The 16,238-nt window shown below is 57.3% G+C and overlaps 1 protein-coding gene across 1 annotated transcript in view; it reads left to right on the top strand.

Annotated features, from left to right (window-relative positions):
• The window catches only part of dnah10 (dynein axonemal heavy chain 10), a 34,840-nt gene that overhangs the window by 9,097 nt on the left and 9,505 nt on the right, over window positions 1-16,238 (top strand). Inside the window, exons 22-60 of the mRNA XM_084695048.1 lie at window positions 189-305; window positions 699-801; window positions 904-1,082; window positions 1,185-1,396; window positions 1,620-1,776; window positions 2,162-2,395; window positions 2,560-2,682; window positions 2,806-3,039; window positions 3,278-3,501; window positions 3,709-3,978; window positions 4,121-4,304; window positions 4,427-4,561; window positions 4,678-4,830; window positions 5,227-5,415; window positions 5,575-5,721; window positions 5,960-6,151; window positions 6,288-6,406; window positions 6,590-6,748; window positions 6,855-6,990; window positions 7,135-7,257; window positions 7,346-7,477; window positions 7,609-7,825; window positions 8,044-8,163; window positions 8,914-9,059; window positions 9,220-9,372; window positions 9,523-9,783; window positions 9,881-10,053; window positions 10,143-10,236; window positions 10,364-10,531; window positions 10,679-10,867; window positions 11,086-11,257; window positions 12,118-12,321; window positions 12,421-12,501; window positions 12,665-12,862; window positions 13,128-13,289; window positions 13,404-13,578; window positions 13,852-14,033; window positions 15,426-15,562; window positions 15,698-15,915. Coding sequence (XP_084551174.1) covers window positions 189-305; window positions 699-801; window positions 904-1,082; window positions 1,185-1,396; window positions 1,620-1,776; window positions 2,162-2,395; window positions 2,560-2,682; window positions 2,806-3,039; window positions 3,278-3,501; window positions 3,709-3,978; window positions 4,121-4,304; window positions 4,427-4,561; window positions 4,678-4,830; window positions 5,227-5,415; window positions 5,575-5,721; window positions 5,960-6,151; window positions 6,288-6,406; window positions 6,590-6,748; window positions 6,855-6,990; window positions 7,135-7,257; window positions 7,346-7,477; window positions 7,609-7,825; window positions 8,044-8,163; window positions 8,914-9,059; window positions 9,220-9,372; window positions 9,523-9,783; window positions 9,881-10,053; window positions 10,143-10,236; window positions 10,364-10,531; window positions 10,679-10,867; window positions 11,086-11,257; window positions 12,118-12,321; window positions 12,421-12,501; window positions 12,665-12,862; window positions 13,128-13,289; window positions 13,404-13,578; window positions 13,852-14,033; window positions 15,426-15,562; window positions 15,698-15,915 — 6,572 coding nt within the window. The remainder of the gene's footprint in view (window positions 1-188; window positions 306-698; window positions 802-903; window positions 1,083-1,184; window positions 1,397-1,619; window positions 1,777-2,161; window positions 2,396-2,559; window positions 2,683-2,805; window positions 3,040-3,277; window positions 3,502-3,708; window positions 3,979-4,120; window positions 4,305-4,426; window positions 4,562-4,677; window positions 4,831-5,226; window positions 5,416-5,574; window positions 5,722-5,959; window positions 6,152-6,287; window positions 6,407-6,589; window positions 6,749-6,854; window positions 6,991-7,134; window positions 7,258-7,345; window positions 7,478-7,608; window positions 7,826-8,043; window positions 8,164-8,913; window positions 9,060-9,219; window positions 9,373-9,522; window positions 9,784-9,880; window positions 10,054-10,142; window positions 10,237-10,363; window positions 10,532-10,678; window positions 10,868-11,085; window positions 11,258-12,117; window positions 12,322-12,420; window positions 12,502-12,664; window positions 12,863-13,127; window positions 13,290-13,403; window positions 13,579-13,851; window positions 14,034-15,425; window positions 15,563-15,697; window positions 15,916-16,238) is intronic.

The following is a 16,238-nucleotide window of genomic DNA, read 5'->3' as shown; positions in this document are numbered from 1 at the left end:
GCTGTGTTGTGGGAAAAGAGTGTTCCTGAAAGCTTGTTGAAACAGCTTGATACGTGTTCGCATGCTGGTTTAGTGTATATATATATATCCACATCCTGATTCTGTAGTGTCGCGTGGTGTTGGGCCTGAGTGGACATGAGTAGACATGATCCAGGTGTGTCGTTGTCCTGGGCTGTGGGTGGGGCCAGGTGCCAGAGGAGGAGCAGGAGCTGGTGAGCAGCATCGGGCAGCAGTGGAGCCTTCTGTTCTCCGAGGCCAGACAGGTGGACCGGAGCCTGGGCCGCGTGAAGAAGACCTTCACCGAGGTCAGACGGCGTATACACACAGACCTCTGTGTCCTCCACAGCAGCCTGCGCCTCAGGCCCCACTGTCCTGCATGTTCTAGAGGTTTCCCTGCTCCCACACACCTGGTTCAGATGAACGTGTCGCTATGATACTCAGCAGAAGCCTGGTAACGACCCGTTCATCTGAACCAGGTGTGTCGGAAGAGGGAAAGCTGCAGGACAGGGGGTCCCTGAGGAGCAGGGCTGAGAGAGGCTGCTCTTAGTCATCAACATGCTAACACATGCCATTTCCTTCATGTAACAGATGCCATCCCTAACCCTGTCAGATCCCAGATTGACATCCAAATACATATAGAGCAGCAACAGAGCAGGGATGCCAGTTACTAACCATGTCCTGCCCTCTCCTCCTCCCAGATCACCAAGACCCAGACAGAGGAGTACAAACAGGAGGTGGGCATCTTTGCAGAGAGCTTCAACATGCACGGCCCCGGGGCCGTGGGAGACGACTTGGAGAAAGGTACGCGTCCCCCCCCCCCCTCTCGTACCACGCGAGCCCCTCTCTACCAGCCGCATGCACACGCATGCATGCACACGCGCTCAAACATTCCTTCCTGTTCAGGAGTGGCCGTGATGGTCAGCTACGAGAAGGAGCTGGCAGTGGTCGAGGCCAGCCGCCAGGAGCTGGCCAACGCAGAGAAGCTGTTTGACCTGCCCATCACCATGTACCCAGAGCTGCAGAGCGTGCAGAAGGAGATGAAGGGGCTCAGGCAGATCTACGAGATCTACAGCAGCCAGAAGGTGGGGGTCTGGAGGACAGGTCTGAGGGTGTTTGTCCTCCGCATCACCAGAGGTATTACAGCCAGGTGTGTGTGTGTGTGTGCGTGTGTGTGTGTGGTCAAGGCGGCCAAGGCAGAGTGGTCTCAGACGCTGTGGGTGAACCTGAACATCCAGGTCCTGCAGGAGGGTGTGGAGGGCTTCACCCGCAGCCTGAGGAAGCTGCCCAAGGAGGTGAGGGCCCTGCCTGTGGCCTTCTTCCTGGAGGGGCGCATGAAGGAGTTCAGGGAGTCCCTGCCCCTCCTGCTGGACCTGAAGAACGAGGCCCTAAGAGACAGGTCTGTCCGAGAACCAAAGATTTGAAAGGTTTAAAGAACGTGAAAAAAAGCTGTTCTCCTAGGCTTCTCTGTTCTCTTTCCTCCTCTCCTTTCACTGTGTGTGTAATAACAAAAAAAGATTTGAAAGGTTTTGATACATTTTTTTTTTTTTTGCATTATAAAAATGATTTAGCATCGTTGATAACATGTTGTGTGTGTGTGTGTGTGTGTGTGGTTCCTTCAGACACTGGAGAGAGCTGATGGAGCGTACAGGAACCAGCTTTGAGATGAACCCAGACACCTTCACCCTGGAGAACATGTTCGCCATGGAGCTGCAGAAGTACGGCAGCGTCATCGGAGACATCGTCACCTCGGCCGTCAAGGAGCTCAGCATCGAGAAGGCAAGAAGAAGAAGCCTCGCTAAGCCTCACCTCCCTCAGCCTCTGGTCCCTCAGCCTCACCTTCCTCAGCCTCTCCTCCCTCAGCCTCTCCTCCCTCAGCCTCACCTCCCTCAGCCTCGCCTCGCTCAGCAGGGGGGCTGGACCAGCTTCCCTCAGCCTGGTCCTCAGGGACGCCCTGTCCTGCATGTTCCGGATGTTTCCCCCTGTCCTGCATCTTCCGGATGTTTCCGCCTGTCCTGTATGTTCCGGATGTTTTTCTGCTCCAACACACCTGGTTCAGATGAACGGGTCGTTACCAGGCTTCTGCTGAGCTTCATAACGACCCACAGTTGGTAACAAACGGTGTTTGTGTGTACTTGTGGTGTGTGTGTGTGTGTGAGCGCAGGGGGTGAAGGAGGTGGTGGACACCTGGGAGAGCATGAAGTTCACCGTCCAGCGCTACTTCAAGGGCACCCAGGAGCGAGGCTCCGTGCTGGGCGCCGTGGACGACATCCTGCAGAGCTTGGACGACAACGCCATGAACCTGCAGAGCATGGCGGGCAGCCGCTTCGTGGGGCCCTTCCTGTCCACCGTGCAGCTGTGGGAGAAGAGCCTGTCCATGATCAGCGAGGTCATCGAGGTCAGTCCTCCACCCCGCGCTCAAGATAGAGACGGCCTGCTGGGCCAACCCATGGCCTGATGTGAATGTTGACGTGGGGCTCATGGGCAGGTGTGGGTTCTCCAACTCCACGGTGCTGATCTGAGGCAGGTCTGAGGTGATGGTGATGATGTTCCTGTGTCCAGGTGTGGATGCTGGTGCAGAGGAAGTGGATGTACCTGGAGAGCATCTTCATCGGGGGGGACATCCGCTCACAGCTCCCCGAGGAGGCCAAGAAGTTCGACAACATCGACAAGATGTTCAAAAAAGTGAGGACCTCCACCATTAACAAATCAGAGTGTCAGCCTCAGCAACACTGTGAAAACCTGGTCTCACAGCCTGCTCCTGCAGAGCCTCCAGTGTGACGTGTGTGTGTGTGTGTGTGTGTGTAGATCATGAGCGACACGGTCAGGGACCCGGGGATAAAGAGGTGCTGCCTGGTGCCTAACCGCCTGTCAGAGCTGCAGGCTCTGAGCGAGGGGCTGGAACGCTGTCAGAAGAGCCTGAACGACTATCTGGACTCCAAACGCAACGCCTTCCCTCGCTTCTTCTTCATCTCTGACGACGAGCTGCTCAGCATTCTGGGAAGCAGTGACCCCACCTGTGTCCAGGAGCACATGATCAAGGTGACTTGATCACGCTCATCCTCACCCTCGACCCTCACCCCTGTCCTTACCCTCGACCCTCACCCCTGTCCTTACCCTCATCCTCACCCTCGACCCTCACCCCTGTCCTTACCCTCATCCTCACCCTCGACCCTCACCCCTGTCCTTACCCTCATCCTCACCCCCTCATCCTCACCCCCTCATCTTCTACCCTCACCCCTGTCCTTACCCTCATCCTCACCCCCTCTCCTCCTCCCAGATGTATGACAACATTGCGGCCCTGCGCTTCGACGTGGGGGCCAACGGCGAGGCGGTGGCGGGGGCGCTGGTGTCGGCCGAGGGGGAGGTGATGGAGCTGAGGCAGGCGGTGCAGGCCGAGGGCCGGGTGGAGGAGTGGATGACCGGGGTGCTGCTGGAGATGAGGAGGACCAACAGGCTTATCACCAAGGACGCCATCTTCCACTACTGCGAAGACAGGGGCAGGTCAGGAACGCCCTCACTTGAATCAAAGCTATGTAGACAGTGGGGGCTGTAGGGGGGGGGGGGGGTTTAGGCTGGGTGAGGGAGCTCTTGGTTTGTAGTTAAATGCAGTACCCTCCGTGTGTTTTGGACCCTTCCCTGAAACCCACGTGAACAGTGCTTCAGGCTGGCTGACGACAGCCTGGCTGTGTGGCTGTGCTTGTGCCTCAGGGTGGACTGGATGCTGCTGTACCAGGGCATGGTGGTGCTGGCCGCCAACCAGGTGTGGTGGACCTGGGAGGTGGAGGACGTCTTCAATAAGGTGAAGAAGGGCGACAAGCAGGCCATGAAGAGCTACGCCAAGAGGATGCACCAGCAGATCGACGAGCTGGTGACCCGCATCACCCAGCCCATGAAGAAGAACGACCGGCGCAAGATCAACACGGTGCTCATCATCGACGTCCACGCCAGGGACATCGTGGACAACTTTGTCAGGGACAGGTGAGGGAGGGGCAGGGGAACGCTGGACTGGACTCGCTGTCAGAGCATCACAAACTGACCTGTGTGTGTTCCCCCGGGTTCTGTGTTCCCCTGGGCTCTGTGTTCCCCTGGGCTCTGTGTTCCCCTGGGTTCTGTGTTCCAGCATCATGGACGCGCGGGAGTTTGAGTGGGAGAGCCAGCTGAGGTTCTACTGGGACCGGGAGCCTGACGACCTGTTTGTGCGCCAGTGCAGCGCCAGCTTCTCCTACGGCTACGAGTACATGGGTCTGAACGGCCGGCTGGTCATCACCCCTCTGACTGACCGCATCTACCTCACCCTCACCCAGGTGGCCCCCTGCAGCCTCCCCAGACCTCTCACAACTCTCTTCCTCTGTAATCTCTGGACACAGCTCTGTAAATGACCATATACTGTGTGTGTGTGTGTGTGTGTGTGTGTGTGTGTCCCCAGGCCCTGTCCATGTACCTGGGAGGGGCCCCCGCAGGGCCGGCTGGTACAGGGAAGACTGAGTCCACCAAGGACCTGGCCAAAGCCCTGGGCCTGCTGTGTGTGGTCACCAATTGTGGAGAGGGGATGGACTACATGGTAGGAGCCACACCCACAGGGCTCTCCATCAGGAGATACTCCACTTTGGGCTCTCCTATACACAGTCATGTTCTCCTCTTTCAATTCTCCTTCCACCCCTCTCCCTCCTCCCCCAGGCAATGGGGAAGATCTTCTCGGGGCTGGCCCAGTGTGGAGCCTGGGGCTGCTTCGATGAGTTCAACCGTATCGATGCCTCCGTGCTGTCTGTCATCTCCTCCCAGATCCAGACCATACGCAACGCCCTCATCCTGCACCTGAAGAGGTTCCATGTGAGTTCACACGGTCAGGTTTCACAGGGTCAGAGTTCACACGGTCAGGGTTCACAGGGTCAGGGTTCACACGGTCAGGGTTCACACGGTCAGGGTTCACAGGGTCAGGGTTCACACGGTCAGGGTTCACACGGTCAGGGTTCACACGGTCAGGGTTCACAGGGTCTGGGTTCACACGGTCAGGGTTCACACGGTCAGGGTTCACACGGTCAGGGTTCACAGGGTCAGAGTTCACAGGGTCAGGGTTCACAGGGTCAGGATCAGGGTTCACAGGGTCAGAGTTCACAGGGTCAGGGTTCACAGGGTCAGGATCAGGGTTCACAGGGTCTGGGTTATCCAGAGCGACGTACACCTAGAGCTTGTTGAGATGACAGTAGAACGCCTTGTTGCCGTCAGTTTGAGGGCCAGGAGATCAGCCTGGACGCCCGCCTGGGGATCTTCATCACCATGAACCCGGGCTACGCCGGCCGCACAGAGCTGCCCGAGTCGGTCAAGGCCCTGTTCAGACCCGTGGTGGTCATCGTACCAGACCTGCAGCAGATCTGTGAGATCATGCTGTTCTCTGAGGGCTTCCTCCTGGCCAAGGTCAGGAACTCATCTCTCTCCCTCACACACACACACACACACACACGCTGTTATGTTACTATTATACACACACTGTTACATCATTAGGTTATTATTATTGCCACACACACAGTCCTTGTCCCTGGTTCAGTGGTGTGTCTGTTCTGGATGTGGGTGCAGATCCTGGCTAAGAAGATGACTGTTCTGTACAAGCTGGCTAGGGAGCAGCTGTCCAAGCAGTTCCACTACGACTTTGGTCTGAGAGCGCTCAAGTCTGTGCTGGTGATGGCAGGAGAGCTGAAGAGAGGATCACCTGACCTGCATGAGGTAAACCCAGCGCCTTCCTGGAAGGCCCAGCGTACACCTCCTGCTCCTAACTCTGTCATGTTGGAACAGGAAAACCGAGCTTCACAGTTGGCTTGTGCCCAGTAAAAAGGACAAGGAGGTCTTTTATGCTGCTTCTATAAATATATTTGAGTTTATTGGAGTTTTAGGATTTATTCTCCCTCTCCTCTCCTCTCCTTCCTCTCCTCTCCTCCCTCTCCTCCTGGTTGGCGTCTTTCAGGACGTGGTCCTGATGCGTGCTCTCCGAGACATGAACCTGCCCAAGTTTGTGTTTGAGGACGTTCCTCTGTTCCTGGGGCTGATCACAGACCTGTTCCCTGGCCTGGACTGCCCCCGCGTGCGCTACCCCAGCTTCAACGACGCCGTGGAGATGACCCTGCAGGAGAACAGATACCTCACGATTCCCAACCAGGTGCCCCCCCCCCCCCCTCATCATCTCCTTAGACGACAGGCAGTAGCGTCGTGTGAAAAGTTTTATTTGAGCATGAAACAACTGGATATTGATTTGGAGAGGGTGTGTGTGACCCTGTGTGGCGCTGTGACGGCAGGTGGACAAGGTGGTGCAGCTGTATGAGACCATGATGACCAGACACACCACCATGGTCGTGGGGCCCACAGGCGGGGGCAAGTCCGTGGTCATCAGCACACTGTGCCAGTCCCAGACCAGGTCAGACCCTCCACCCTGACCCCCAGCTCCACCCCCACTCCTCCACCCCCCTCACTCCACCTCAGGGATCTTGGTCTAGCCTCCACACAGCGTGTTTTTGTTTACTTTATATAAGAAGTATGGGGTGGGAGATTATGGCAGGGGATCGTCACGGTGATTGCTTTGTTTCCACGTCGACGACAGGCTGGGCCTGGTGACCAAGCTGTACGCCCTGAACCCCAAAGCCATGAGCGTGATCGAGCTGTACGGCATCCTGGACCCTGTCACACGCGACTGGACCGACGGCATCCTGTCCAACATCTTCAGGGACATCAACAAGACCACGGACAAGAAGGAGAGAAGGTGACGACAGGGTCTCCTCTACTCCCCTCCCTCCCTCCCTCCCTCCCTGTCCTGCTCAGCTGGTCATTCCTCATGCTGTGTTCTGTCCTGCTCACCTGCTGTCCAGGTACATCCTGTTTGACGGTGATGTGGACGCCCTCTGGGTGGAGAACATGAACTCTGTGATGGACGACAACAAGCTGCTCACCCTGGCTAACGGGGAGAGGATCCGTCTGCAGGGACACTGTGCCCTGCTGTTTGAGGTCAAACATCTGGATCGCTAAGTATTCTAGGACATTTGCGTGTATATCATGTCTTTAACGTGATGATGGAGCGATAAACACACTGCGTAATGCAGACATGCAGGCTTGTGGATGCTCGTTGGGGTAATGAGTACTGTGTTGTAGGTGGGAGATCTCCAGTACGCCTCTCCTGCCACCGTGTCCCGCTGCGGCATGGTGTTCGTGGACCCCAAGAACCTGCGCTACACCCCCTACTGGATGAAATGGGTCACAGGCAGACCAGCCAAGGTTCACGGGTCGCCACGTTTCACGCTGAACAGCCGCTGAAGCAGTACGGCAGGATTCTAACAGCCTCCTCCGGTGTGTCTGTGCACAGGAACAACCGGAGCTGATGAAGCTGTTTGAGAAGTACGTCCCCAGCGCCATCGACATGATCGTGGAAGGCATTGTGGACGGCAAGCAGGGGGACAAGCTGAAGACCATCGTCCCTCAGACCGACCTGAACATGGTTGGTCCAGTCTGACGCGACCCCAGACCTCCACAGTAAAACCTGAGTCCACCCTCATCACTCAGCCCTGAGGGACCCGTGAGGTAGATGAGCGCTTTCATGAAAGCAGTCTGTTGACCTCCTCTCTCCAGGTGATGCAGCTGTCCATGATGCTGGAGGCCCTGCTGGAGACAGAGGGACTGTGTGCAGACGCTCTGGAGTCTTACTTCCTGGAAGCTCTGTACTGCTCTCTGGGAGCCTGCGTGGTGGACAGCGGCAGGAACAAGTTTGACAGCTTTGTGAAGAAGCTCTCTGGCCTGCCCTCCGTGCAGGATGATAAGAGCCTGGCCGGGCCAGGAGAGATCCCAGGTGGGGGAGAGGACCTGCTGCTTCCTTGTCCTAGTCAGGGCCGAGGAGAGGGGGAGGAGGGAGTTAGGGGATAGAGGCAGGGAGAAAAGGAGGGGTGATTGAAAGAGGAGAATATGATATCCGTACTGTAAAGAACCAAGGACAGGTTTGCTTTGATTTCCACCAGAAGAGCAATAATGCTTTCATTCACCGCTCTGAGATGTTGTCCCTCCTCCCAGGTTACCTGCCCACTCTGTACGACTTCCACTTCGACGAGGTGAAGAGGAAGTGGCTTCCCTGGAGTTATCTGGTAGCCAAATACATCCACGACCCCGACAAGAAGTTCATCGACATCCTAGGTACAACAATCCCACTCATGAGCGCCCCGACAATCGTGTGCCAGTCTCCACTTCCTGCTGGGTATATAGTGTGCCAGTCTCCACTTCCTGCTGGGTATATAGTGTGCCAGTCTCCACTTCCTGCTGGGTATATAGTGTGCCAGTCTCCACTTCCTGCTGGGTATATAGTGTGCCAGTCTCCACTTCCTGCTGGGTATATAGTGTGCCAGTCTCCACTTCCTGCTGGGTATATAGTGTGCCAGTCTCCACTTCCTGCTGGGTATATAGTGTGCCAGTCTCCACTTCCTGCTGGGTATATAGTGTGCCAGTCTCCACTTCCTGCTGGGTATATAGTGTGCCAGTCTCCACTTCCTGCTGGGTATATAGTGTGCCAGTCTCCACTTCCTGCTGGGTATATAGTGTGCCAGTCTCCATATCCTGCTGGGTATATAGTGTGCCAGTCTCCACTTCCTGCTGGGTATATAGTGTGCCAGTCTCCACTTCCTGCTGGGTATATAGTGTGCCAGTCTCCACTTCCTGCTGGGTATATAGTGTGCCAGTCTCCATATCCTGCTGGGTATATAGTGTGCCAGTCTCCACTTCCTGCTGGGTATATAGTGTGCCAGTCTCCACTTCCTGCTGGGTATATAGTGTGCCAGTCTCCACTTCCTGCTGGGTATATAGTGTGCCAGTCTCCATATCCTGCTGGGTATATAGTGTGTCAGTGTTGACGTGTGCCTGCCTGCCTGCCTGCCTGCGCTTGTTCCCCAGTCCCCACGGTGGACACGACGCGGGCCGGCTGGCTGCTGGAGCAGATGGTCAAGATCAAGAGGCCCGTGGTTCTGGTGGGAGAGTCCGGAACCTCCAAGACTGCCACCACACAGAACTTCTTCAAGAACGTCAACATGGACACCACCGTGAGTTAGTGGCTGCTCACATCCGACAGCAGACAGTTCTAATGAGATGGTTTATCCTGTGGTGGAGCATAGAGTCTCTGCAGACAGCAGAAACTCCCCATTGTTGGTAGAACTCCCATTTTTATGCCAACGGCGATGAATCCTGAATCCTTGTCTCCAGATGACCCTGGTCATCAACTTCTCGTCGCGGACAACCTCCATGGACCTGCAGAGGAACCTGGAGGCCAGCGTGGAGAAGAGGACCAAGGAGACCTACGGCCCCCCCATGGGGAAGAGGCTGCTGGTGTTCATGGACGACCTCAACATGCCCCGGGTACCCCCCCCCCCTCCTACCTTCTCATCTGTCTCTGCCGCTGGACATGCCTGTTTGTGTGCTGACTGTGTTACCTGGTTTCTCTCTGTGTGACCGCACCCTCTCAGGGAGAGCAGGGAAGCCCTTACTGTAGCGTGATGTGACTTACAGGTGGACGAATACGGCACGCAGCAGCCCATCGCCCTCCTCAAGCTGCTTCTGGACCGGGGCGGCCTGTACGACCGGGGCAAGGAGCTCAACTGCAAGATCCTCAAAGACCTGGGCTTCATCGCCGCCATGGGCAAGGCCGGCGGAGGCAGGAACGAGGTGGACCCCCGCTTTGTGTCGCTCTTCAGCGTCTTCAACATCCCCTTCCCCGAGGAGGACGCCCTCAAGCTCATCTACGCCTCCATCCTGGAGGGCCACGCCCGGGTGAGCAGACGCCACGCCCTCCTTACCACCGGACATTTGACTTGTCTGGATCCAGAGCATGGTGGGAAAGGGCCTTGAGTCAGCGTTTGTCTTGTAGCCGTTTGAGGAGGGCGTCCAGAGGATCTGTGAGAAGCTGACCTTCTGCACTCTGGAGCTGTACAAGACCATCATCAGGGACCTGCCGCCCACGCCCTCCAAGTTCCACTACATCTTCAACCTGAGGGACCTGTCCAGGGTGTACCACGGCCTGACCCTCACCAACGCTGAGAGGTGGGTACGCCTGGCTCCTCCACGCCCCGGGACAAACACCCCGCTGTGGACACTTGGTGTGCTTTGCTGACGTGTTTTCCCTCTGGCAGGTTTCTGACTGTGGCCCAGTTTGTGAGGGTGTGGAGGAACGAGTGTCTCAGGGTGTTTCACGACAGACTCATCAACGAAACAGACAAACACATCGTACGGGTTTCAAGATGTGACACATCAGTTTTTTTGTTGTTGTTAAAATATTATTACAATCATATGATTCTTACAACAGCAAAAACCAACATTGCTCTCCTCACAGCTCCCGTGTGTTTGCTCCTAGGTCCAGGGCCACATCAAGAGCCTGATCGACGAGCATTTCAAGTCTGACTTGGACTGCGCCATGAGGGACCCCATCCTGTTTGGAGACTACAGAACCGCCCTCAACGAGGCAGAGCCCAGGGTGTACGAAGACATCCAGGACTATGATGCTGCCAAAGCCCTCTTCCAGGTACAAATCATGACAGAATGATTTGAGCCAATCTCAGACGCTACGCGGTCTTTAGATGACTGGTCTGGTGTCCGCCAGACAGTTCACTCTCACGGTCATCTCACCTCCTCCCCCTTCCTGATAACCCTAACCCTGACTCTAACCCAGGAAATCCTGGAGGAGTACAATGAGAACAAGACCCGCATGAACCTGGTTCTGTTTGACGATGCCCTGGAGCACCTGACCCGGGTGCACCGCATCATCAGGATGGACCGAGGCCACGCCCTCCTGGTGGGGGTGGGAGGGTCCGGCAAGCAGTCCCTGACCAAGCTGGCCGCCTTCACCGCTGACTGCGAGGTAGGGGGGAGTCTCCACAGTACTCCACCACACACACACGCTCCACATAAACGGCTAGCGATAGACCTCATGCACCAGTTAGAAGGCTTCTGCAGAGCTTGATAGCGACCCATTCGTTTGAGGTGTTTTGGGAGAAGAGAAACGTCTAGAAGGGTCGGGGCCGGGGTCCTCGTCAGATACTCCAGGATGTGGAGCACCTGTCCTGTTTGGTCCTGCAGGTGTTTGAGATCGTGCTGAGCAGAGGGTACGGAGAGGCCACCTTCAGAGAAGACCTGAAGCTTCTGTACCTGAAGCTGGGCATCGACAACAAGAAGACCGTGTTCCTCTTCACCGACGCCCACGTGGCGGAGGAGGGCTTCCTGGAGCTTATCAACAACATGCTCACCTCAGGTAAACAACATGCTCACCTCAGGTAAACAACATGCTCACCTCAGGTAAACAACATGCTCGCTTCAGGTAAACAACACGCTCACCTCAGGTAAACAACATGCTCGCTTCAGGTAAACAACACGCTCGCCTCAGGTAAAAAACACGCTCACCTCAGGTAAACAACACGCTCACCTCAGGTAAACAACACGCTCAACTCAGGTAAACAACATGCTCACCTCAGGTAAACAACATGCTCGCCTCAGGTAAACAACATGCTCACCTCAGGTAAACAACACGCTCACCTCGGGTAAACAACACGCTCGCCTCAGGTAAACAACATGCTCGCCTCGGGTAAACAACATGCTCACCTCAGGTAAACAACATGCTCGCCTCAGGTAAACAACATGCTCGCCTCGGGTAAACAACATGCTCACCTCAGGTAAACAACATGCTCGCCTCAGGTAAACAACATGCTCGCCTCAGGTAAACAACATGCTCGCCTCAGGTAAACAACATGCTCGCCTCAGGTAAACAACATGCTCGCCTCAGGTAAACAACATGCTCGCCTCAGGTAAACAACACGCTCGCCTCAGGTAAACAACACGCTCGCTTCAGGTAAACAACACGCTCGCTTCAGGTAAACAACACGCTCACCTCAGGTAAACAACACGCTCACCTCAGGTAAACAACACGCTTACCTCAGGTAAACAACACGCTCACCTCAGGTAAACAACATGCTCGCCTCAGGTAAACAACACGCTCACCTCAGGTAAACAACTTGCTCGCATCAGGTAAACAACATGCTCGCCTCAGGTAAACAACACGCCCACTTCAAGTAAACAAACTCAACGCGCTGTCGTGGGGTCTGTGTGTGCACCCAGGCATGGTCCCCGCCCTGTTCCCTGACGAAGAGAAGGAGTCCATCCTCAACCAGCTCCGTGATGAGGCTCTGAAGATGGGCAGCGGGCCCTCCAAGGAGAGCGTGTGGCAGTTCTTTGTCAACAAGAGTGCCAACAACCTGCACATCATCCTGGGCATGTCCCCCGTGGGTGACACCCTGCGCACGCGCTGCAGGAACTTCCCAGGTAAACACACACACACACACACACCTGGCTCCTGTGGATGAGTGTTTGGTCCTTGAGATGCTCCACACCCTGTGTGCTGTGTCCCCCCTCTCTACCCAGGACTGGTGAACAACACTGGGATCGACTGGTTCCTGCCCTGGCCCCCCCAGGCTCTCCAGGCCGTGGCTCAATCCTTCCTGGGTATGGACACTTCCAGTAAAGTGCCAGCTTCTTCCAGTGAAGCGCCGGCCCCTTCCAGTGAAGCGCCGGCCCCTTCCAGTGAAGCGCCGGCCTCTTCCAGTGAAGCGCCGGCCTCTTCCAGTGGGGGGTGGGTATTAACGCAGCTGTGGTGTTTGTCCCACAGGCGAGAGCCCCATGATTCCTGCCCAGCACTCGGCCGCTGTCATCGCCCACGTGTGCATGGTGCATGGCTCTGTGGGACGCTTCAGCACCATGTTCCTGCAGATGCTGCGACGCAGCAACTTCGTCACCCCCAAGAACTACCTGGACTTCATCAGCACCTACGCCGGCCTTCTGCATGACAAGGACCAGTCCATCCTGGGTGAGTCCTCCTCTCCTCGGCTTCCCTGGTGCTTGGAACCGAACTGAGCAGGGAGTCAGATGGCTGAGCGGTTAGGGAGTCGGGCTATTAATCAGAAGGTTGCCGGTTCGATTCCCGGCCGAACCAAATGACGTTGTGTCCTCGGGCAAGGCGATTCACCCTACTTGCTTCGGGGGGGAATGTCCCTGTACTTACTGTAAGTCGCTCTGGATAAGAGCGTCTGCTAAATGAGTTGATGGTTGTGGTTTGGTGTGTGTGTGACCAGCTCAGTGCAAGCGTCTTGAGGGAGGCCTGGACAAGCTGGAGGAGGCTAGCATGCAGCTGGCTGAGCTGAACATCAAGCTGGCCGAGCAGAAGGAGGTGCTGGCAGAGAAGTCTGCAGCCTGTGAGATCCTCCTGCAGGAGATCTCCACCAACACCACCGTGGGTCAGTAGGCAGCACGGCACCTGGCAGGTTCCGGACGCCACCCTGTTACTGCACCCTCACACCCCTCTCTCTGCCTATCCCTCCCCCACTCCCTCTCCCTCCCTCTCCCCCCAGCCGAGGAGAAGAAAAAGCTGGCGGAGGACAAGGCGAAGGAGATCGAGGTGCAGAACAAGGTGATCGCTGTGGAGAAGAAGGACGCAGAGAGCTCTCTGGCTGAGGCTCTGCCGGCGCTGGAGGGAGCACGCATCGCCCTGCAGGACCTGGACAAGTCTGACGTCACGGAGATCAGGTGACCTTCCCTCTCTCCCACCCCTGACCCCCGCCCAGGCACAAACAAGAGGACTACCTACTGGTATATCTTTCGATAACTCATGTTCAGTCCATCCCTGTGTGTGTGTGTGTGTGTGTGTGTGTGTGTGTGTGTGTGTGTGTGTGTGTGTGTGTGTGTGTGTGTGTGTGTGTGTGTGTGTGTGTGTGTGTGTGTGTGTGTGTGTGTGTGTGTGTGTGTGTGTGTGTGTGTGTGTGCGTGCGTGTGTGTGTGTGTGTGTGTGTGTGTGTGTAGGTCCTTTGCCAAGCCTCCCAAACAGGTACAGGTGGTGTGTGAGTGCATCCTGGTGATGCGCGGCTACAAGGAGATCAGCTGGAAGTCAGCCAAGGGCATGATGTCTGAGGCCAACTTCCTGCGCTCGCTCATGGAGATGGACTGTGATGCCATCAACACAGGCCAGACCAAGACGGTCAGAGGTAGGTCAGCTGACCCAGACCTCACCGTGTCTGGGTCCTGCCAGGAGACTCACAGCTTTGGCCAGATGGTTCTGTTTCGCAACAGCTGTCTGATCCCTCCTAGCCAACGGATGCCTGAATCAGCTCCGCTTGTTGTTCTTCACACCCACGCCTCCTCTGTCCTCCCCTGTCCTCCTCTGTCCTCCTCTATCCTCCCCTGGCCTCCTCTGTCCTCCCCTGGCCTCCTCTGTCCTCCTCTGTCCTCCCCTGGCCTCCTCTGTCCTCCCCTGGCCTCCTCTGTCCTCCTCTGTCCTCCTCTGTCCTCCTCTGTCCTCCCCTGGCCTCCTCTGTCCTCCTCTGTCCTCCCCTGGCCTCCTCTGTCCTCCCCTGGCCTCCCCTGGCCTCCTCTGTCCTCCCCTGGCCTCCCCTGTCCTCCTCTGTCCTCCCCTGTCCTCCCCTGGCCTCCTCTATCCTCCTCTATCCTCCCCTGTCCTCTATCCTCCCCTGTCCTCCCCTGTCCTCCCCTGTCCTCCCCTGTCCTCCCCTGTCCTCCCCTGTCCTCCCCTGGCCTCCTCTGTCCTCCCCTGGCCTCCTCTGTCCTCCTCTGTCCTCCCCTGGCCTCCTCTGTCCTCCCCTGGCCTCCTCTGTCCTCCTCTGTCCTCCTCTGTCCTCCTCTGTCCTCCCCTGGCCTCCTCTGTCCTCCTCTGTCCTCCCCTGGCCTCCTCTGTCCTCCCCTGGCCTCCCCTGGCCTCCTCTGTCCTCCCCTGGCCTCCCCTGTCCTCCTCTGTCCTCCCCTGTCCTCCCCTGGCCTCCTCTGTCCTCCCCTGGCCTCCTCTGTCCTCCTCTGTCCTCCCCTGGCCTCCTCTGTCCTCCCCTGGCCTCCTCTGTCCTCCTCTGTCCTCCTCTGTCCTCCTCTGTCCTCCCCTGGCCTCCTCTGTCCTCCTCTGTCCTCCCCTGGCCTCCTCTGTCCTCCCCTGGCCTCCCCTGTCCTCCCCTGGCCTCCCCTGTCCTCCTCTGTCCTCCCCTGTCCTCCCCTGGCCTCCTCTGTCCTCCTCTATCCTCCTCTGTCCTCTATCCTCCCCTGTCCTCCCCTGTCCTCCTCTGTCCTCCCCTGTCCTCCCCTGGCCTCCTCTGTCCTCCTCTATCCTCCTCTGTCCTCTATCCTCCCCTGTCCTCCCCTGTCCTCCTCTGTCCTCCCCTGTCCTCCCCTGTCCTCCCCTGTCCTCCCCTGGCCTCCCCTGTCCTCCTCTGTCCTCCCCTGTCCTCCCCTGGCCTCCTCTGTCCTCCTCTATCCTCCTCTGTCCTCCTCTATCCTCCTCTGTCCTCTATCCTCCCCTGTCCTCCCCTGTCCTCCTCTGTCCTCTATCCTCCCCTGTCCTCCCCTGTCCTCTATCCTCCTCTGTCCTCCCCCAGGCTTCCTGAGGAGCCTCAACACCAGCTTTGAGGAGATGCAGGCCATCAGCAAGGCCGGCTCGGGGATGCTAAAGTTCGTGGAGGCGGTGATGGGCTACTGTGACGTGGCCAAGGAGATCAAGCCCAAGAGAGAGAAGGTGGGGGCTGTGGGGGGGGGCGGCTTGGTTAACTACTGAGGATGCGGCCGTCAAACAGAATGTGTGACCCAAGCCACTTGAAAGTCTGATGGTTGTGATCTTCCGGTCTCTCTCCCCCCTCTCTGCGCCTCCAAGGTGGCGCGCCTGGAGAAGAACTTCTTCCAGAGCAAGAGGGAGCTGGAGCGGATCCAGACTGAGCTGGCCACCATCCAGAAGGAGCTGGGTGCGCTGAGCGACAAGTACAGCGACGCCATGTCGGAGAAACAGCTGCTGCAGGAGGAGGCAGAGCTGATGGAGCGACGACTGATAGCGGCCGACAAGCTCATCTCTGGCCTGGGCTCCGAGAACAAGCGGTGAGACGCGTGTGTGTGTTTGTATAGGACGTGTCTCGCAGTGCGAGGATGAAGGTTTTAGTCTAATCTTTATCTTGATTTGCTCCTCCTTCCTCCTCCCCCTGCTCCTCCTCCTCTTGCTCCTCCCCTCCTCCTCCCCCTGCTCCTCCTCCTCCCCCTGCTCCTCCCCTGCTCCTTCCCTCCTCCTCCCCCTGCTCCTCCTCCTCCCCCGGCTCCTCCCCCTCCTCCCCCGGCTCCTCCTCCTCCCCCTGCTCCTCCCCCTGCTCCCCCTCCACCCCCTGCTCCTCCTCCTCTTGCTCCTCCCCCTCCTCCTCCCCCTGCTC

The sequence above is a fragment of the Hypomesus nipponensis genome, chromosome 28 (genome assembly GCF_054491055.1).
Source record: "Hypomesus nipponensis isolate SF chromosome 28, ASM5449105v1, whole genome shotgun sequence".
NCBI lineage: Eukaryota > Metazoa > Chordata > Actinopteri > Osmeriformes > Osmeridae > Hypomesus > Hypomesus nipponensis.
The sequence above is the reverse complement of the archived record's forward strand: the minus strand, read 5'-3'. Positions and strand labels throughout refer to the sequence as shown.